This window comes from Perognathus longimembris, chromosome 6, assembly GCF_023159225.1.
Source record: "Perognathus longimembris pacificus isolate PPM17 chromosome 6, ASM2315922v1, whole genome shotgun sequence".
Classification (NCBI taxonomy): Eukaryota; Metazoa; Chordata; class Mammalia; order Rodentia; family Heteromyidae; genus Perognathus; species Perognathus longimembris.
This window is the reverse complement of record NC_063166.1, coordinates 13,893,828-13,910,402: the sequence shown is the minus strand read 5'-3', so window position 1 is coordinate 13,910,402 and position 16,575 is coordinate 13,893,828. Positions and strand designations below refer to the sequence as shown.

At 55.3% G+C, this 16,575-nt stretch overlaps 1 protein-coding gene across 1 annotated transcript; it reads right to left on the bottom strand.

Moving 5' to 3' along the window:
• Nucleotides 1-163: 163 nt before the first annotated feature.
• Vars1 (valyl-tRNA synthetase 1) lies at nucleotides 164-15,603 on the bottom strand. The gene is made up of 30 exons (XM_048348056.1): nucleotides 15,381-15,603; nucleotides 14,731-15,150; nucleotides 12,239-12,373; nucleotides 12,013-12,151; nucleotides 11,472-11,596; nucleotides 11,300-11,387; nucleotides 11,005-11,105; nucleotides 10,743-10,870; nucleotides 7,253-7,417; nucleotides 6,936-7,017; nucleotides 6,394-6,513; nucleotides 6,201-6,309; nucleotides 6,010-6,104; nucleotides 5,368-5,458; nucleotides 5,002-5,126; nucleotides 4,818-4,921; nucleotides 4,570-4,728; nucleotides 4,376-4,466; nucleotides 4,149-4,254; nucleotides 3,984-4,054; nucleotides 3,774-3,899; nucleotides 3,354-3,458; nucleotides 3,194-3,262; nucleotides 3,016-3,094; nucleotides 2,756-2,883; nucleotides 2,335-2,490; nucleotides 1,958-2,164; nucleotides 1,770-1,881; nucleotides 1,340-1,665; nucleotides 164-309 (listed from the first exon to the last, which is right to left on the bottom strand). Exons 2-30 carry the CDS (start codon nucleotides 15,115-15,117, stop codon nucleotides 241-243), a joined length of 3,798 nt encoding a protein of 1,265 aa, XP_048204013.1. The 5' UTR covers nucleotides 15,118-15,150; nucleotides 15,381-15,603; the 3' UTR covers nucleotides 164-240.
• Between the last annotated feature and the right edge of the window lie 972 nt (nucleotides 15,604-16,575).

Genomic DNA, 16,575 nt, shown 5'->3' with positions numbered 1-16,575 from the left:
GGGAGCGGCCCGCGGCGTGACTCAGGCCTGGCACAGTGCCAGGGACAGACCCAGACAGATGCATCCCTCTGCCCACCGGCACCCAGCGCCTGGCTCCCGGCCCGCAGCCCCTGGAGGCGCGCACGGCGCCCGCTCCGACCCCGCCACACGCACAGACAACAGATGAGTTTGTGGCAAAATATTTTATTGCTGCCCTCCCCATGATGGACCCCTGGGGCCTGAGGGGTGGAGCTGGGAGTGTCACAGCATCTTCTGGAACAGGGCGATGGCCTCGTCCACCTTCCTGAGCTCTGCCTCTGTCTGTTGGAGCTGGGGGAGCAATGAGAGTGTGTGGTGTGGTGAGCATCCAGTCCTGTGAGGGGACCCCATCACCCCGGGCAGAGGAGTCCAAGCTGAGCTGGGTGAGGACCACAGACGGGGCAGCCGGGAACGGGGCAGCTGGTGTTCCCCCCTCAAGTCCGCTGCCAGCATACCCCTCCCTTCAACCATGACCCCGACCCTGGGCCATGTGGAATCAGCGCTCAAGGACAAGGGACCGTGAGCCAATGCCCTGCTGAGCACCCCACGCGGGCAGGAGGACTGGCTAGCTAGGGACTCGCGGCTCACACCCACAGTCCTAGCTTACTCAAGTGGCTGAGGTCTGCGGGCCCCTCCAGGGCCAGTCCCGGCAGCTGGGGCAGTAAAAGTCCATGAGATTCTTAACTCCAACTAATGACCAAAAAGCCCGAGGACAAGTGTGGCTCAAGTGGCATATGCTAGCCTTGAACAAAAGCTAAGGGACAGTACGCAGGCGCTGACAAACCTCAGGACCGGAGAGCATGTGTGCACGCATGCGCACACCCACACCCCTAACAGTGTCTACTCTCAGGCAACCCTGGAAGAATGGAGTCAGCTGAACTCAACTTCATCAACTCTACTCTCAGTAGCCTCATTGCTTCTCTGGTCCAGGGAGGCCCCCGGGAGGCAGAGGGTGTGCGGGGGGGGGGGGGGGGACGGGGGGGCACACCAGGAGGCAAGCCTGGATTTCTAGGATCAGCCCAGTGGGCTATGGAAGCCGAATTAAGTTGTAGACTTGGGGCTGGGCTGCATGCGGGTCCCAAGCTCAGTCCCTCAAGTGAATTTTGAGGTTCTGGGAGGCAGGGTATGCTACCGGGAGTCTGGAAGGGTGCCTTGGCCCCCCGCTGCCCCTCCTGCGTCCAGGGAGGGACCTCCATGCTCACGGTGTCAGGGGTCTGGACTCCCCCGTGGACTGTCCAGGTTTCAGAACCAGGATTTGAAGACAGAAGAGGCCGGGACCCTCCGGGACCCTCCCACCCAACACGCCACACACAGCACGCACCTTGGCATCATCTGCCTCCTGGACTTCGAGGGGAACCTTGACAGAGTAGCCCGGGGCGGCCCGGCGCTCCCGCAGCCGCTGGGCCTGCCTCTGGGCCTCGCTTCGCTTGGCCTGCAGCTTGCCCAGCTCCCGGGCTGGATCCACGAGTCCCTGCAGCTGCAGGTGGATGGAGCAGCGCTCAGAGGCCAGGGCCACAGCACAGCCCTGGGGCGCAGGGGCCCCCAAGGCCAGGACAGCCACCACACCCGCGCTGGCCAGCGCCTGCACGTATCCCGACACTGCAGAGGCCACGGCACCAGTGGCCTCATCGGCCACTTCCAGGAAACCTGCAGGGGAGGGAGGAAGGTGAGGCCAGAGCCCAAGGAGAGAGGCCACTTGGTAGGGGCAGCAGGACTCTCGGCGGGCAGGGGACTGGGGGCCCGGAGCTCACAGTCGGGCCGGATCCGGGTCAGGTTGTAGTCAGCACGCAGGGAGCGCACAGCTCGAGTGATGCTTAGCGCGAGTTCAAGGGCGGCCTCTGCTTCCGTGTCCTTCCAGGAGCACTGTGGGGAGGGGAGGGAGGAGGCGGTGAGGAGGCCGTGGGGTGGGCCAGAGCCCTCTCCAGGCCACACGCCATACCTCTGCGGGCTCTGGATATGGGGTAACGCAGAGGCTCGCTGGAGCCTGTGGGGTCCGTCGGGGAAGCCTCTGGAACAGCTCCTCCGTCACAAAGGGCATGAAGGGCGAGAGCAGCCGCAGGCCCACGTCCAGGCAGGTGTAGAGGGTCTGGCGGGCGCACTCAGCTGCCGCCTGGTCAGCTCCGTTCAGTACAGGTTTGATGCACTCCTGGGAGGGCGGAGCAGGCACAGGGCTCAGGGTGGGGGTCTAACCTCAAGCCCTCAATGCACCTGTGGGGCCTGGGGGTCCATCAGGCTGGCTCAGCCTGGGAGCCAACCGTGGAGAGCTGGGTGCAGGCTCTGCTGCCCCCACGCCCACCCCACGCATCTGCTTCTCACCAAGTACACGTCACACAGCTCATAGAGCCAGAAACTGTACTGAGCGGTGGTGACGGCCGGGAAGTCGTAGGCCTGGAAGCCTTCATTGCTGAGCCGCACGGCCTCGCTCAGCCGGCTGCGGATCCAGCGGTCCACCAGGCTCTCGTGGCCTCCAGGCTGTGGGGAGAGGGGGCCAGACCCCAGAGGGTAAGAACCATGGGCGACTCTATTCCTGTTGGGGCCCAAAGCACCTGAGCCCAGGCCCCGGCCACCTCGGGAAGACCCAATGCCTGCAATGGGTCTGCTCCTATCTATCCCACTAGCGACGGGGAGGCCCTTTGGCTACCATCCCACCATATGGGAGTCTGCTCGGTGCCTAAGAGACAGAGATGCAGCCCACGTGACGGGGGGCTACCAGGTTCACCACCCACCGGGCCCTCACCTTGGAGGTGGGTGAGGGCACAAAACCCTTCCCAAGGCCACGGAGGGCAAACTTGGTGGCGTTCCAGAGCTTGTTGCAGAAGTGGCGGTAACCCAGAATCCGGTTCACATCCAGGTTGATGTCCCGCCCTGGGAGATGGGTGAGCTTGAGTCCTCCGGCCCTCCTGCATAGCCGGAGCCATAGGGGCCCAGGGCAGAGCGGGTGGGGGAGCCTTGAGGATAGAGGCCACAGCAGTGGAGAGGGAGGAGTGGGGGCCATACCCTGAGATGTGTAGGCGCAGAGTCCAAACCGGAGGGCATCAGTGCCACACTCGGGGATCCCCACTGGGAAGTCGGCCTTCTACAGCAGGAAGGGACCAGAGCAGTGTCAGCTCTGCCCACCTCGGGCTGGCCCTCCCCCTGCTACCCCTCCCCCGCCCCAAGGCCCTGCCCTCCATACCTGCCCTTCTCTAGCCCTTTCCACCTCGCTGGGATCCAGGTTGCTATTCAGGAGCTGGTCGTGCAGGCCCTGAAAGTGAGGGAGGAGCAGCCGGGTGGTGTCACCAGGCAGCTGTGTGCACAGCCTGCGCTGTCCTCAGCTGGCCCAGCACCTGCCTTACCTGCAAGGAGACTCCGTGGATGACATCCAGGGGGTCGATGACGTTGCCTAGAGACTTGCTCATCTTCCTGCCGTGAGCATCGCGCACAATTGCATGCAGGTAGACCTGCAGGGTGGGCGGTGCTCAGGCTACCGAGGCTGAGTCCTCTCTCCCAGACTCAGTGCCCTCCACCGAGCTCCATCCACTCTGACCTCAGGCCCCCTTGTCCCCACAAGCTTCATGTCAATTGAGGGTACCTCCACCCCACCCCAGGCCGGGACCCAGGAATTGCTGAGCATGGCTCAGGCTGGATTTCAGCCCCACATCAGGTCCACCCAGAGCTATACCCAAGCCAGCCTGTGTGCCCACCCCTGTGGAGCCTGAGCACAGTAAGGTGGGGGGGGGTGGGGGGGGCTGCGGGAGTCCTGGCCATTTCCATACCTCTCTGAAAGGCAGTCGGCCCGTGAGCTTCAGGCCGAGCATGACCATCCGGGCCACCCAGAAGAAGAGGATATCATGACCCGTCTCCAGCAGTGTTCCCGGGTAGAACACACTGAGGTCTTCTGACTGGGAGCAGAGCAGGGTGTGACGGGCAGCCGAGTATCCCCTTCCAAGACCTCACCCCAACCCAGCAGAGCCCCAGGAACACACCTGATTGGGCCAGCCCAAGATGGAGAAGGGGAAGAGGCCAGAAGAGAACCAGGTGTCCAATACATCTTCATCTGAAGGAGAACAAAACAAGGGTCACTGATGGGGGGGGGGGGTGGTAATGAGGGTCAGAGGCCCAGCGGTCCCCACCCACAGGCCCCGCCTTGCCTTGCTGGAGGCTGATCTTGTCCGGGGACACTCCAAACTCTCGGGCTGCCTTTTCCCGGGCCTCTGCCTCGTTGCGTCCACTCACCCAGTACCGCCCATCAGGGTCCTGCCACAGACGGAGTGAGTACCCACCCACAGGGGCGCCTCCGCCTTCCCTTGTCCCTGCTTCATCCAAGGGCTCCACACCCCACGGCGCCCACATCTAGTCAGCCCTGTCCCATCCTCACCTCCCCAGGGGGCACTGCCGGGTCATCGACAGTAATGAAGTAGGCTGGAATGCGATGGCCCCACCACAGCTGCCGGGAAATGCACCAGTCCCTGCATATGGCGACACGGGGAACCAGGGAGGCCGTGAGGAGCCCCTGCCCGGGCCCCTTTCCCTCGCTCAGTGACGCCCTCCCCACTGAGAGGGTCTACACACCGGATGTTGTCCATCCAGGAATGCCATGTCCGTTGATGGGCCTCAGGCAGGATGCGGAGGTCACCCCGGGTCACGGCAGCGCTGGCAGCCTGGGCCATCTCCCCACAATGCACGTACCACTGCGGTCTCAGCAGAGGCTCCACCACATCCTTGGAACGGCTGAGGTTCAAGTGGGGTCGAGAGCCCAGGCAGTGAGCCCCTGAGGAGCCCCCCCCACCACTCCCCCTCTCCCCCGTCCCTGCCCTCACTTGCAGAGCGGCACCACCATGGGGTTGTCCTCAATGCCTCGAAACAGTCCCCGCTCTTTCAGGGCTGCAAGCACCGCCTTCCTGGCTTCAAACCTGGGCATGTTCTAGAAGAGAAGCCTGTTACAGTGAGGCCTACGTGCCGCTCAGCCTCTCCTAACCTGGACCCACACCCCGGCCGCCTTACCAGGAAAGGTGGGGGCACGTTGACGAGGGCCCCACGGGAGTCCATGATGCTGATGGGCTCCAGCCCATGCCGCTGCCCGACCTCATAGTCATTCTGGTCATGTGCAGGGGTGATCTTCACCGCCCCTGGAGGACGTGAGGGGCGCCGGGTCCCAGGTGACTGCAAAGCCCTTCCCACACTCACCCCCTGTGCTGACGGATAGGGCTGTGAGACCACCAGCCACGATGTCACTAGGACGTTTCCTAAGAACCCGCCCCGCCCTGCCTGCTCAGGGCGAGATTAGTTTCTCTTTGAGAAGGAGAGGGAGGGCTGAGCTAGGCCTGTGGGCTCCTCTCTTTTAACAGCACCAAGCAGCCCCCTGCTCACCTGTGCCAAAATCCATGTCCACAAACTCATCAAACACAATGGGGAGGCTCCGAGACAGGAATGGGTGGACCACGCTCTTCCCCTTCAGATGCTGGGGACAGAGATGACAAACATGCACAGAGAAGCCAGGGACCGGTGGCTCACACATGGAGCCCTACCCAGGAGGCTCCAGCCCTGACAGGAAAGTCCAGGAGACATTCCTCTCTAATTAACTACCAAAAAAGCCAAAAATGGTGCTGTGGCTCAAAGTGGTAAGCACTAGCCCTGAGCACAGAAGTTCATAAACCCTGAGTTCAAGCTCACACACACACACGCACACACACGCACGCACGCACACACATGCACATAGACATTAGATCCTGCGTTGTATTATCAATTAACTATCACATGGCAAAATATACTTTATTTTAAAAGGAAAAAAATGCACAGGACTGGGCCTGAGTCTGATGAACTTAAAACACTCAAACTCCCCTGAATGGTCTCTGATGACTTCCTCTCCAGGGCTGGGAAGGGAGCTAGCTGAGTTTCTCGCCCAGTTTTCCAGGGTCACAGCGGTGGGCCTCAGTACCGTCCTCCCTTTTCCCGTAACTGTGGGAGCCCTTCCAGGATGGGATCCCGGCTGTGAGCGGCTCCCTGCCTTACCTTGTATCGGGGGTCGTTGGGGTGCACAGCCACAGCTACGTCCCCCAGCATGGTCTCAATTCGAGTTGTTGCCACCACCACCTCCTCATTGTTGTCTGGAGTGACAAAGGCTTTGTGGTTTCCACCCTGGGCCCTTCCCCTCCCCCCCCTTCCAACCACTCAGCCCAGATTTTGGCACCCCTGGCTCTCACCTGAACCTTCGACCTTGTAGGCAAAGGACACAAGGACCCCAAACTCCACTTTTTCCTTGTAGCCAGGCACTGAGAGTAGGGTGCGGCCTGTCAGCTCTTTCTTATCCACCTAAAGGTAAGATGGACATTTAGAGCAGTGGCCCAGGGGCTGGGGTTAGGGATGGAGATGAAAAGCTGAGGGGTGGGGGTGCACCTCAATGTCAGAGATGGCGGAGTTGAGCGTGCAGGACCAGTTAACCAGGCGGGTACTGCGGTAGATGACACCTTCTTCATGAAGCCGGACAAAAGCTTCAGTGACAGCTGTTGACAATTTCTAGGTGGAGTAGGGGGGAGGTCAGAGAACTGGGTCTTAGGACCCTGAGCCAGGCAGAACCCCAGGGTAACAGGACCCAGAGATGTGGCTGGCCGAGTCCCAACAGGTGGCATACAACAGTACTTTCCCCGAATGGCTCATAGGAGGACTAGGGCAGGCAACAGCCTGGGGATACTGGGGCAGCCGCCTGGCTGGAGTCAGGTGCTGGGCAAAGCATCTTGGGAGCTCAGGCGCCATGAGGAAGGGGGTCTGATTGCATCTGCTTGGGGAAATCTTAAGCAGCCCATCTGGTGGGCCGGGAGGTACACTCACAGCTAAGACTTCTGTGGTATCCTAGCAACGGGCATCCCCTGAGGGTGTGGATCCCTTGTCCCACTCGAACAGCCTCTCACTCCCACCCAGCTAGAGACCCTGCTGCTTACTGGGTCCATGGTGAAACAGGCTCGATCCCAGTCCAAGGAGCTGCCAAGCTTCTTTAGCTGGTGGTAAATCCGGTCGCCCTTCCTACGTAGACACAAAGACCAGGATCAGCGCTCAGGCCTGGGCTTGAGGGGAGCGTGAGGTGACAGACAGGCTGGTGTGGGCATCACTCACCCCCCTGAAACTGACCAGGGCCCTAGAGCCAATTAACCCTGGGCAAGTGTGAGAGGGTATGGGTATGATCCTGCAGGTAGGGGTCACAGGGAGGGGTGGGGAGGCAGGGCCACAGGGCCTGGGGCAACGAATGTGGCACACTCACTCCTCCTTCCACTTCCAGACCTCCTGAAGGAAGGCCTCTCGGCCCAGCTGGTGCCGGTTCAGCCCCCGCTCGCGCCACAGTTTCTTCTCCACTACCACCTGGGTGGCGATGCCAGCGTGGTCGCAGCCTGGGTTCCACAGGGTGGTCTCCCCACGCATGCGGTGCCTGTGGGAGGGTGTGAAGGCCAGAGGGTGAGCCTGGCTGCTACAGTCTGGCAGCAAAGGAAGCAGAGGCTTCCAGGCAGGGAGGCAATGGACGTGTAGGAGAGAAAGGGGGTGCACCCAGAGCCCTAGAATTCTAAATCGAATCAGGGGGAAGAATCACAAGGACAGCCAAGGCAACCCAGAAAAGAAGAGAGGAGGCTCTGACCCACATAGATAGCCAGGTCTGAGAAAGTTATGCTTAGTAAGATAGGGCATCAGCAGGAACAAAGTAACAGATAAGGAGAACAAAACAGTAGGGAAAAGGATCAAAGCAAAGCGAGCATTCGTGAAGGGCAGCAGTCCATACCAACAGGTAAGGATAAAGGATTCTGTAAGTTTGTTTCGGACAACCGGCTAATTATTTGGGGGAAAAAAAATTCTAAACACTAAAGTACGCAACATAAGCAACCAAAACTACTGAGAAAAATGTCAGAAAGTGAGTTTCCAAAAATTGGGAGGGAAAAACAAAAGGAAAAATAACATTAATAACAAATCTATAAATGGGAAGTAGGAGGGATCTTCTGTAGTAAGATACAAAAGCTATATTCACAAAGAACATTGTTGAGAAGTTGGCTAGATTGTAGTTAAAATGCCAGAAACCACCTCTAAGCAGAGTTCAAAAAAAATTAGCACTAATCTATTTTGAATAAAATGAAAGAAAGTGGAGCTGGGGATATGGCCTAGTGGCAAGAGTGCTTGCCTTGTATACATGAGGTCCTGGGTTTGATTCCCCAGCACCACATATACAGAAAATGGCCAGAAGTGGCGCTGTGGCTCAAGTGGCAGAGTGCTAGCCTTGAGCAAAAAGAAGCCAGGGACAGTGCTCAGGCCCTGAGTCCAAGGCCCAGGACTGGCAAAAACAAAAAAAACAAAAAACAACAACAACAACAACAATAAAATGAAAGAAAGTAATGCTTTAGGGAATTAATCAGGAGATCAACTGAAGAGACAGTAATATTTTTTGTGTGTGACACCCTTTTAGAATTACTAGGTATTTAAAAGTGGTAGAGAGGGCTGGGATGTAGCTCAGTGGCAAAGTGCTTGTCTAGCAAGTGCAATATCCTAGGTTTGATCCCCAGTGCCAAAAAAAAAAAAAAAAAAGACTATAACCCCCACAAAACAACAAATGGTGGAGGGAAAATTACAAGACTATAACATTCATACATTACTTTTAATAACTCATCAAATGGCTGGAGTCATGACTTTACCCTACCATGTTCAGACCTTGCAGACATGAGAATACCCAAGAAATGGACCTTATATGCCAGAAAATATCCAAACATACTTAATGTACTCTAAGATTGCTATTAGGGGTTACTGTTCAAGAAATGAAACGCAGGGCTGGGACTTGCTTATCATGCATGAGGCCCAGCAGTACAAAGAGGAAAAGTGTAACAAAGACAAAGATAGTTTCACTAGAAGCACCTCTTGAAAGCTCATATAACTTGGTTACAGCACACACACACACACACACACACACACACACACACACACACACAAATGTCATGGCAGCCAGGAGCTGGTTGCTCACACTTGTAAGCCTAGCTATAAAGGAGGCTGAGATCTGAGAATCACAATTCAAAGCCAGCCTGGGCAGCAAACTCCTTGAGACCCTTATCTCTAATTGACCACTTAATAGCCGGAATTAGAGATATGTTTCAAGTGGTACAGAGCTAACCTTGAGCAGAAAAGCTAAAGGACAGTACCTAGGCCCTGAGTTTAAGCCCCAGTAATGGCACACACACAAAAAGTTTGGAGCAGGGCAATGGTGGCTCACACCAGGAATCGTAGCTCTTACCTATGCTTCCTGAGTAGCTGGGATTTTATCACCATATTCAGTCCTAGGTACATGTAATGTTTTCTTCTAAAATGCTGATGTAAATCTACTCCTCTGAAAGAGCTGGGCATGGTGGTGTGTACTTTGTAGCTCCAACTGCTTGGGAGGCTGAGACAGGAGAATTATCTAAGCCTAAGAGTTGGAGTGCAGCCTGAGCATACAGTGAGATCCCGGGCTCCAACAATAATGGGAGAGAAAGAGAGAGAGATGGGGGGGGCGGGGAGTCTCTATGGAAGGAAAAAAGTCTATATGTAACTAAGACTGGTAAGGAAAGCAAGATCCTCCTATTTTTACCTCTGCACACTGAAATTATAGGTATGTATTATGCCCTGTAGAAAATTATTAATTTCCATGGATGTGTGGGTATGTAAATAAATAAATAAGAAAGATCTGGAAAGATACATATACAAAGTGAAAAGTTATTTCTTTTTTGTTGGTCATGGGTCTCGAACTCAGGGCCTGGGTGCTGTCTCTGATATTTTCTATTCAAGGCTAGCACTCTACCACCGAAACCCAGTTCCATTTCCCATTTTCTGGTGGTTAATTGGAGATACAGTCCTATGAACTTCCCTGCTGGAACTGGCTTTAAACCAAGATCCTTGGATCTCAACCTCCTTAGTAGCTAGGATTACAGGCACAAGCCACCAGCGATCAGTTATTTATTTCTTATTAAATTCAAAGTGTTACTCTGGACCAGGTGCTGGTGGCTCACATCCATAATCCTAGCTACTAGATCTGAGCTACTGAGATCTGAGGATCTCATTCCAAAGCCAGCTTGCACAGACAAATCTCAGAAACTTGTTTTGGCAACTGACAAGTAAAAACATGGAACTAACTGCAAGTGGTAGTCAGCCTTGAGCAAAAAAGCCAAGTGAGGCCTGAAACTTAAGATCTACCAAAAGAAAAAAAAAAGTTCTGGGCTGGTAATGTGGCTTAGTGGTAGAGTACCTAGCATGCATGAAGCCCTGGATTCGATTCCTCAGTACTACATAAACAGCATAAATAGAAAAAGCTGGATGTGGCACTTTGGCTCAAGTGATAAGAGTGCTAGCCTTGAGTAAAAGAACCTCAGGGACAGTGCCCAGGCCCTGAGTTCAAGCCTCACGACTGGCCAAAAAAAAAAGTTCTCCTGGACTGGAAGATATAGCTCAGTGGTAAAGTGTGTATTTCACATGCGAGAGGCACTGAGTTCAATCTCTACCATTCTATTACCACTAAAAAAAAAAAAAAGAAAAATAATGTTTTTTCTTAGCAAACAAAGAAAGAGAAGGAGCTGGTGTAAGTAAGTGCTATGCAAGATGAGATTACTTGACTAGGAGAGGCAGCAAAATGATGAGATGGGAGTCTGGAGTGCCACTGGGGGGCAGAACAAGGCCGACATAGGCCTTGTCAGGAAACAGGAGCCAGGGAGGGCAGAGGGCACCAGCCAGAGGCGCAGACAGGAGCTCACCATCGAGTCAGGGAGTCCTGGATGGCGTTGGTGAGCGCATGACCCAGGTGCAGGGAGCCTGTCACGTTGGGGGGTGGGATGCACATCATGAAGACCCCTCGGGGATTTGGTGCTGACACGTTAGCGCGCTGATGATGGAGAAGGATGGGCACACGCTAAGGTCTCATGTCACCTCACCTACCCCCTCCCAGGTCACGGCTCCTTTAGCCCTGCCCTTCCCCACTCCATTTTCCTTAGCGCCTTGGCGGCAGTGACTGCTCACCCCATATTCCGGCTTGAAGAAGCCCTGCCGCTCCCACCAAGGGTACCAGGCAGCCTCCACATACTGGGGGCTGTAGGAGTCCGGCATGGTGCCGCTGACATCTGGGGGAGAGGAAGGGAGACCTCAGTGCTGAGGCTGGGGGCAGCTGGGTGGGGGTGGAGGGGCAGCACAGGAAGACTAGGGCCTCTGAGTGTCCTGCAAACCCTCACAAAACCTGGAAGAAGCCAGGACAGGGCCACAAGGGGAGATAACCTGGAAAGCAGCTAAGCGGGAGGGGGGGGAGAAATCCTAGTACCTTTCTTTTCCCCAGGTGGGGTTGGGAGGTCATAGGTAATGACTCCATGCTCCCGTTTCTCCTTCTTCTCTGGTTTTGGTTTCTTTTGCTTGGGAGGGAGAGAGTACAAGGCAGACATTAGCCACCCCCCATGCAACCCATCCTTCTCCCAACTTCTCCCTTGGCCTCTCACCTCTCCAGGAGGTGGCTGCTGCTGTTGGTTCTTCTGCTTCTGTTGGAATTTCTCTAGCTTCTCCCGTTTCTTTGCCTCTTTCTTGAGTTGAGCAGCTGTCTTTGGGGGTGCAGGGACCTCCAGACCTGGAGAGAGGCACAGAAATTCAGACTCTGCCTGCTGGGGACCCTCTGTCAACAATGCCCAAGGGCGGTGGTGAGCCGATCTCCGACCTCCACAGACCCCAGTGATTCAGTCATTCCTAAGATAAAAGAGGTGTGGGCTGGTGCTCGGTGGCTCAAAACTGTAATCCTAGCTGCTCAAGAGGGTGAGATCAAGGTTCAAAGCTTGCCCAGGTAGGAAACTCCGTAAAACTCTTATTGCCAACACACACACACACACACACACACACACACAGCCAGAAGTGGACCAGTGGCTCAAGTGGTAGAGCACTAGCCTTGAACCCTAAGTTCAAGCCCCAGGACACACACACACACACACACACACACACACACACACACACACACACACGTTACATGGCAGACCTCAGCAAAGCCCTTACCTGGTTGTTGAGAGAGAGACCTGGCTCCTGTGTACAGAACCACTTCTCCCAGCACGGCCCGGAACTCGGGCTGCCGGACACAAGTGAGAAACCAGCGGGTCACATTACCACAGATGCAGCGGGCAGAGGGGTCCAGGACCTGTCAGGGAACAAAAATGACTCTCAGTCATCCTACAGTGAAGTCTAACAGACAGCTCTGGCTCCTCTCCGGGCCCAAGAGACTTACATAGCGGAAAGGGAGCAGCAGGGCTGTCACAGCAGCCAAGTCAGCCAGAGTGGGGACATCTCCAGCCAGGTAGGTGTGCAGCCGAAGCCACTCCTCCAGAGGGCTCAGGGCCTTACCTAGGGCCCCCAGTGCAGCCTGGCAAGAGAAAGGGAGGTGAAACAGAGCTTGCTCACTTCAATCTCACCCCCATCACCCACATGCCCCATTCTCTTTGGCTTTCCTTCCCTCCCCAAAATCATCACCCAAGGCCAGTTCCTTCTTCATTCAAATGGTCATAACAAAAATGCTTCTAATCCTGGCGCTGTTGGCTCAGGCCTGTCATCCTAGCTACTCAGGAGGCTGAGATCTGAGGATCACAATTCAAAGTCAGCCAGGGCAAGAAAGTCCATGAAACTCTTTTTGTTTTGGTTTTGGCCAATCCTGGGGCTTGAACTCAGGGCCTGAGCACTGCCTCTGGCTTCTTTTTGTTCAAGGCTAGAACTCTACCACTTGAGCCACAGCGCCACTTCCGGCTTTTTCTATATACGTGGTGCTGAGGAATCAAACCCAGGGCTTCATGTATATGAGGCGAGCACTCTACCACTAGGCCATATTCCCAGCCCCATGAGACTCTTATCTCCAATTAACCACCAGAAAACTGGAAGCAGTGCTATAGTTCAAAGTGATAGGGTGCTAGCCTTGAGCAAAAGAGCTCAGGGACAGAGCTCAGGCTCCAAGTTCAAGCCCTGCAACCAACCAAAAAAACAAAACCCACCTTCTAAATGGGGTGTTACTCAATGGGAGAGTGTGTGCGTAGCACACAAGGCACCCTGAATTTGATCCTCAAAAGTATAGCTGTTAGGGCTGGGAATAGGGCCAAGTGGTAGAGCTTGCCTCGCATATATAAAGCCCTGAGTTCAATTCCTCAGTACTACATATATGGAAAAAGCCAGAAGTGGTACTGTGGCTCAAGGGGTAGAGTGCTAGCCTTGAGTAAAAGAAGTCAGAGACAGTGCTCAGGCTCTGAGTTCAAGCACCAGGACTGGCAAGAAAAAAACAAGTATAGCTGTTATATGCAAATCTATGTATTTTTTACCTATCCAACAACTCCCTACTAAACACTTTGTTATATTTGACAGAAAATACATTAAACATGGAAGTTGGAATAAGGCTATGACAAAACCTAGTAACCTCAGGGTTTAGGGCATCAACAAGTATTTCCCGCTAACAGAACAACAAATGAGCAAATATGCGATGCATTACTCTATTCTTTTTCTGAACTTCTATGAAGAAAAACATGTTGGCTGATCAAGATATGAGAAAGCAGGATGGGAATATGGCCTAGTGGTAGAGTGCTTGCCTCGTGTACATGAAGCTCTATATTCCATTCCTCAGCACCACATATATAGAAAAAGCCGGAAGTGGCTCAAGTGGTAGAGTGCTAGCCTTGAGCAAAAAGAAGCCAGGGACAGTGCTCAGGTCCCAGGACTGGCAAGAAACAAAAAACAAGCAAAAGATATGAGAAGTCAAGTCCAGGTCTACATGACATATTCATTTGTTCAGACACTAACTGTAGAAATACTAAGCATTCAACATATGCTGCTACTCTTCAGGAGGCAGATTTGTTTTGGCTGCTCCTGGGGCTTGAACTCATGACCTAGATGTTGTCCTTGAGCTTTTGTGCTCAAGGATAGCATGCTACCACTTGAGCCACAGCTCCAATTCCAGATTTCTGGTGGTTAATTAAAGATAAAGAGTCTCATGAACTTTACTACCTAGCTTGGCTTTGAACTGTGATCCTCAGATCTCAGCCTCCTGAGTAGCAAGGATTATAGGCTATAATACCCTGCAGGAGGCAGAGTTTTAAGTACATTAAAGTATAGCACTCCTCTACAAGGATTTGGTTACTGTATAGGGTATAGTTGCTATACTTTCTTCCTCCTCATTTCATTTTTCCTTTATCTCCTCTCAGCAACTGTCCCTTCTCCCTTAACAGTTATAAACTATAATCTAAAGTAACCTCTGCTTAACGCTGATGGCTCACAGCTAGCTATTCAGGAGGCTCTGTTCTTAGCATTGTGCTTCAAAGCCAGCCTGGGAAGAAAAGTCCATACCATTACTATCTCCAATTAACCACCAAGAGACAGACTGAAGATTGAAGGTGTAGCAGTGGTAGAGCACCAACCAGGTATCAGATCACCACGCCAAGCCCCCCCACCCACCAAAGGAGATTCTAATCTCATCAGTTTCAGAATAATCAAATTTTTACTTACAGACACTACACTGTGATTGGCACACCATCTTTTAATTCTATTAAACCAGTAAGGAAGGTATTGCATCAATTTCCCAAGACATAGGAAAGCCAATGCTCAAGCAATTTCAAACACATGGCAAACCGGGATATGATCAGTTTTTTTCCTCTATTTTCCTGTCTTACAACCTATTCCAATCCTTGCTTCCTTCCTCTGAATGTCTCCCTCCTCGGGTTTTATTATGTTTTCCTCTTCTCTCACCTGGGGGTCCTGAGTAGGGCTTCGGAGTCCCAGAGCTGGCAGTGTTGCCCCACAAGCAGCTGGTATGAGCTCCGTGTCCGCATAATTGACCCACTGTTGGACAAGGACAGCTGCCCGGCTACCTCCACGGCCTCCTAGTCCTGCTGGCCACAGCAGCTGGGCCACAGCTGTGGCCCCCCACACCCAGAGGCCACCGGGTCCCTGCTCCAGGGCAGGCAGGCGAGGAGGGGGAAAGGGAGTCCGGCTGGTAGGGGGTGGCTGGAGACAGATGCGGGGGTGGGGTCCTCCCCAGCCCGGACCCTCGCCAGCCTCCCCATAGCGAGCGGCTATGAGGGCTCGGAGGCTGGGGAAGGCATCTGGATGAGGAGAGACGTAGAGGATAGACATGGTCTGGCGGAGGTCCGAACGAGGTGGAGAGACCTAAGGAGCAGATAGGGGAGTCTGAGGGACCCTGGAAATCCGACACTTGGGGAGAAGGGCGCCTCGCGGTGCTGCCCCGACGCAGCAGTCCGGACGGGTCTCAGATACTGAGGGTTCGGCTCTGAGTGGCGGTGATCGGGGGACGGCGTCCGGGACAGAGGGGCGGGGAGACCCACGGCGGCCGGGCCTCGGGAGTGTGGGGGCACCGGGGGCAGGCCGCGCGTGCGTACTGGAAGGAGGTGGGTCTCACGGAGCCGGGGGTCCGCCTGGCAGCCGGCGCCTGCCGCGGCGGGACAGGCGGGGAGGCTGGGGCGGAGGCGCGGGCAGGCGGAGATGGTGGGCGGTTCTCCGGGACCCCAGCTCTCCGCGACCGCCGCCGGGGCAGCCTGGACCCACGTGTTCTCCCCCCTTTGTGACAGCGAGCGTTTCCGGGACCGCGGGGCCTGGCGGGGGCGGCCGGGCGCCCGCCTGCGAGCACTCGCACTGCCCCGGCCGGCCCGCCTCGGGCACCGGCCGCCGCCGCCGCCGCCCGCCGAGCTCACGAGAGACGGCACGGAGCGCGGGCTCGAACCGTGAGGACCCGGTGCCCGGACCCCGTGAGCCCCACCACGCTGCGCTCAGGCGCCGGCGCGGACACTCCGAGGGGTCCTGGGCCCTGCCGCTTGGGGCGGGGCCCGGCCAGCCGCGGGGCCGCGGGCGGGGGAGGAGCCGCCTGGCCCGCACGCGGGGAAGCCTCCCAGGAGCTCACTGCCCCGGCGAGCTAGCGGTATTGGGAACTTAGTTGCAGAAGAAACTAATGAATGAAGAGCCCAGTTAGCTGCCCAGCGCAGGCGGCTCCCGCCAGTAATCCGAGCTGCTCAGGAGGCTGAGCCCCGAGGACAGCGGTCTGCGGCCAGCCCGGGCGGGAAAGTCCCCGAGGTGCTCTTCTCCGGTTAACCAGCTGGGTGCCTGAGAAAGGAGGTGTGGCGCGAGCACCCCACGCAGCACCCCTTCCCCCCATCAAAGAAGTCGCCACCCTTCCACTGCACAATTCTCATCACTTGTTCCTATTTATCTTCTGCATTCAGAAAAACGTAGCTGGGCACCCCCGGGGGCTCATGCCTGTAATCCTAGCTGCTCAGGAGGATGAGGTCTTGAGGATTGGTTCAAAGCCAGCTCGGACTGGAATATCCATGAGACTCATTTCCAATAAACTACCAAAACAAAAAAAACCAAACCCTCAGAAGTGGAGTTGTGGCTCAAGTGGTAGAGTGCTAGCCTAGAGAAAAAGAAGCTCAGGGGCAGTGCCCAGTCCCAGAGTTCAAGCCCATGACCAGCACACTAAAGTACCAATTTGGTTAGACTGAGAAATAGTGAAGTATCAAAGGTGTCTTCTTAGTACAGCACTTGACCCGCTCTAGGTTCTCAACACAAGTAAATAATAAA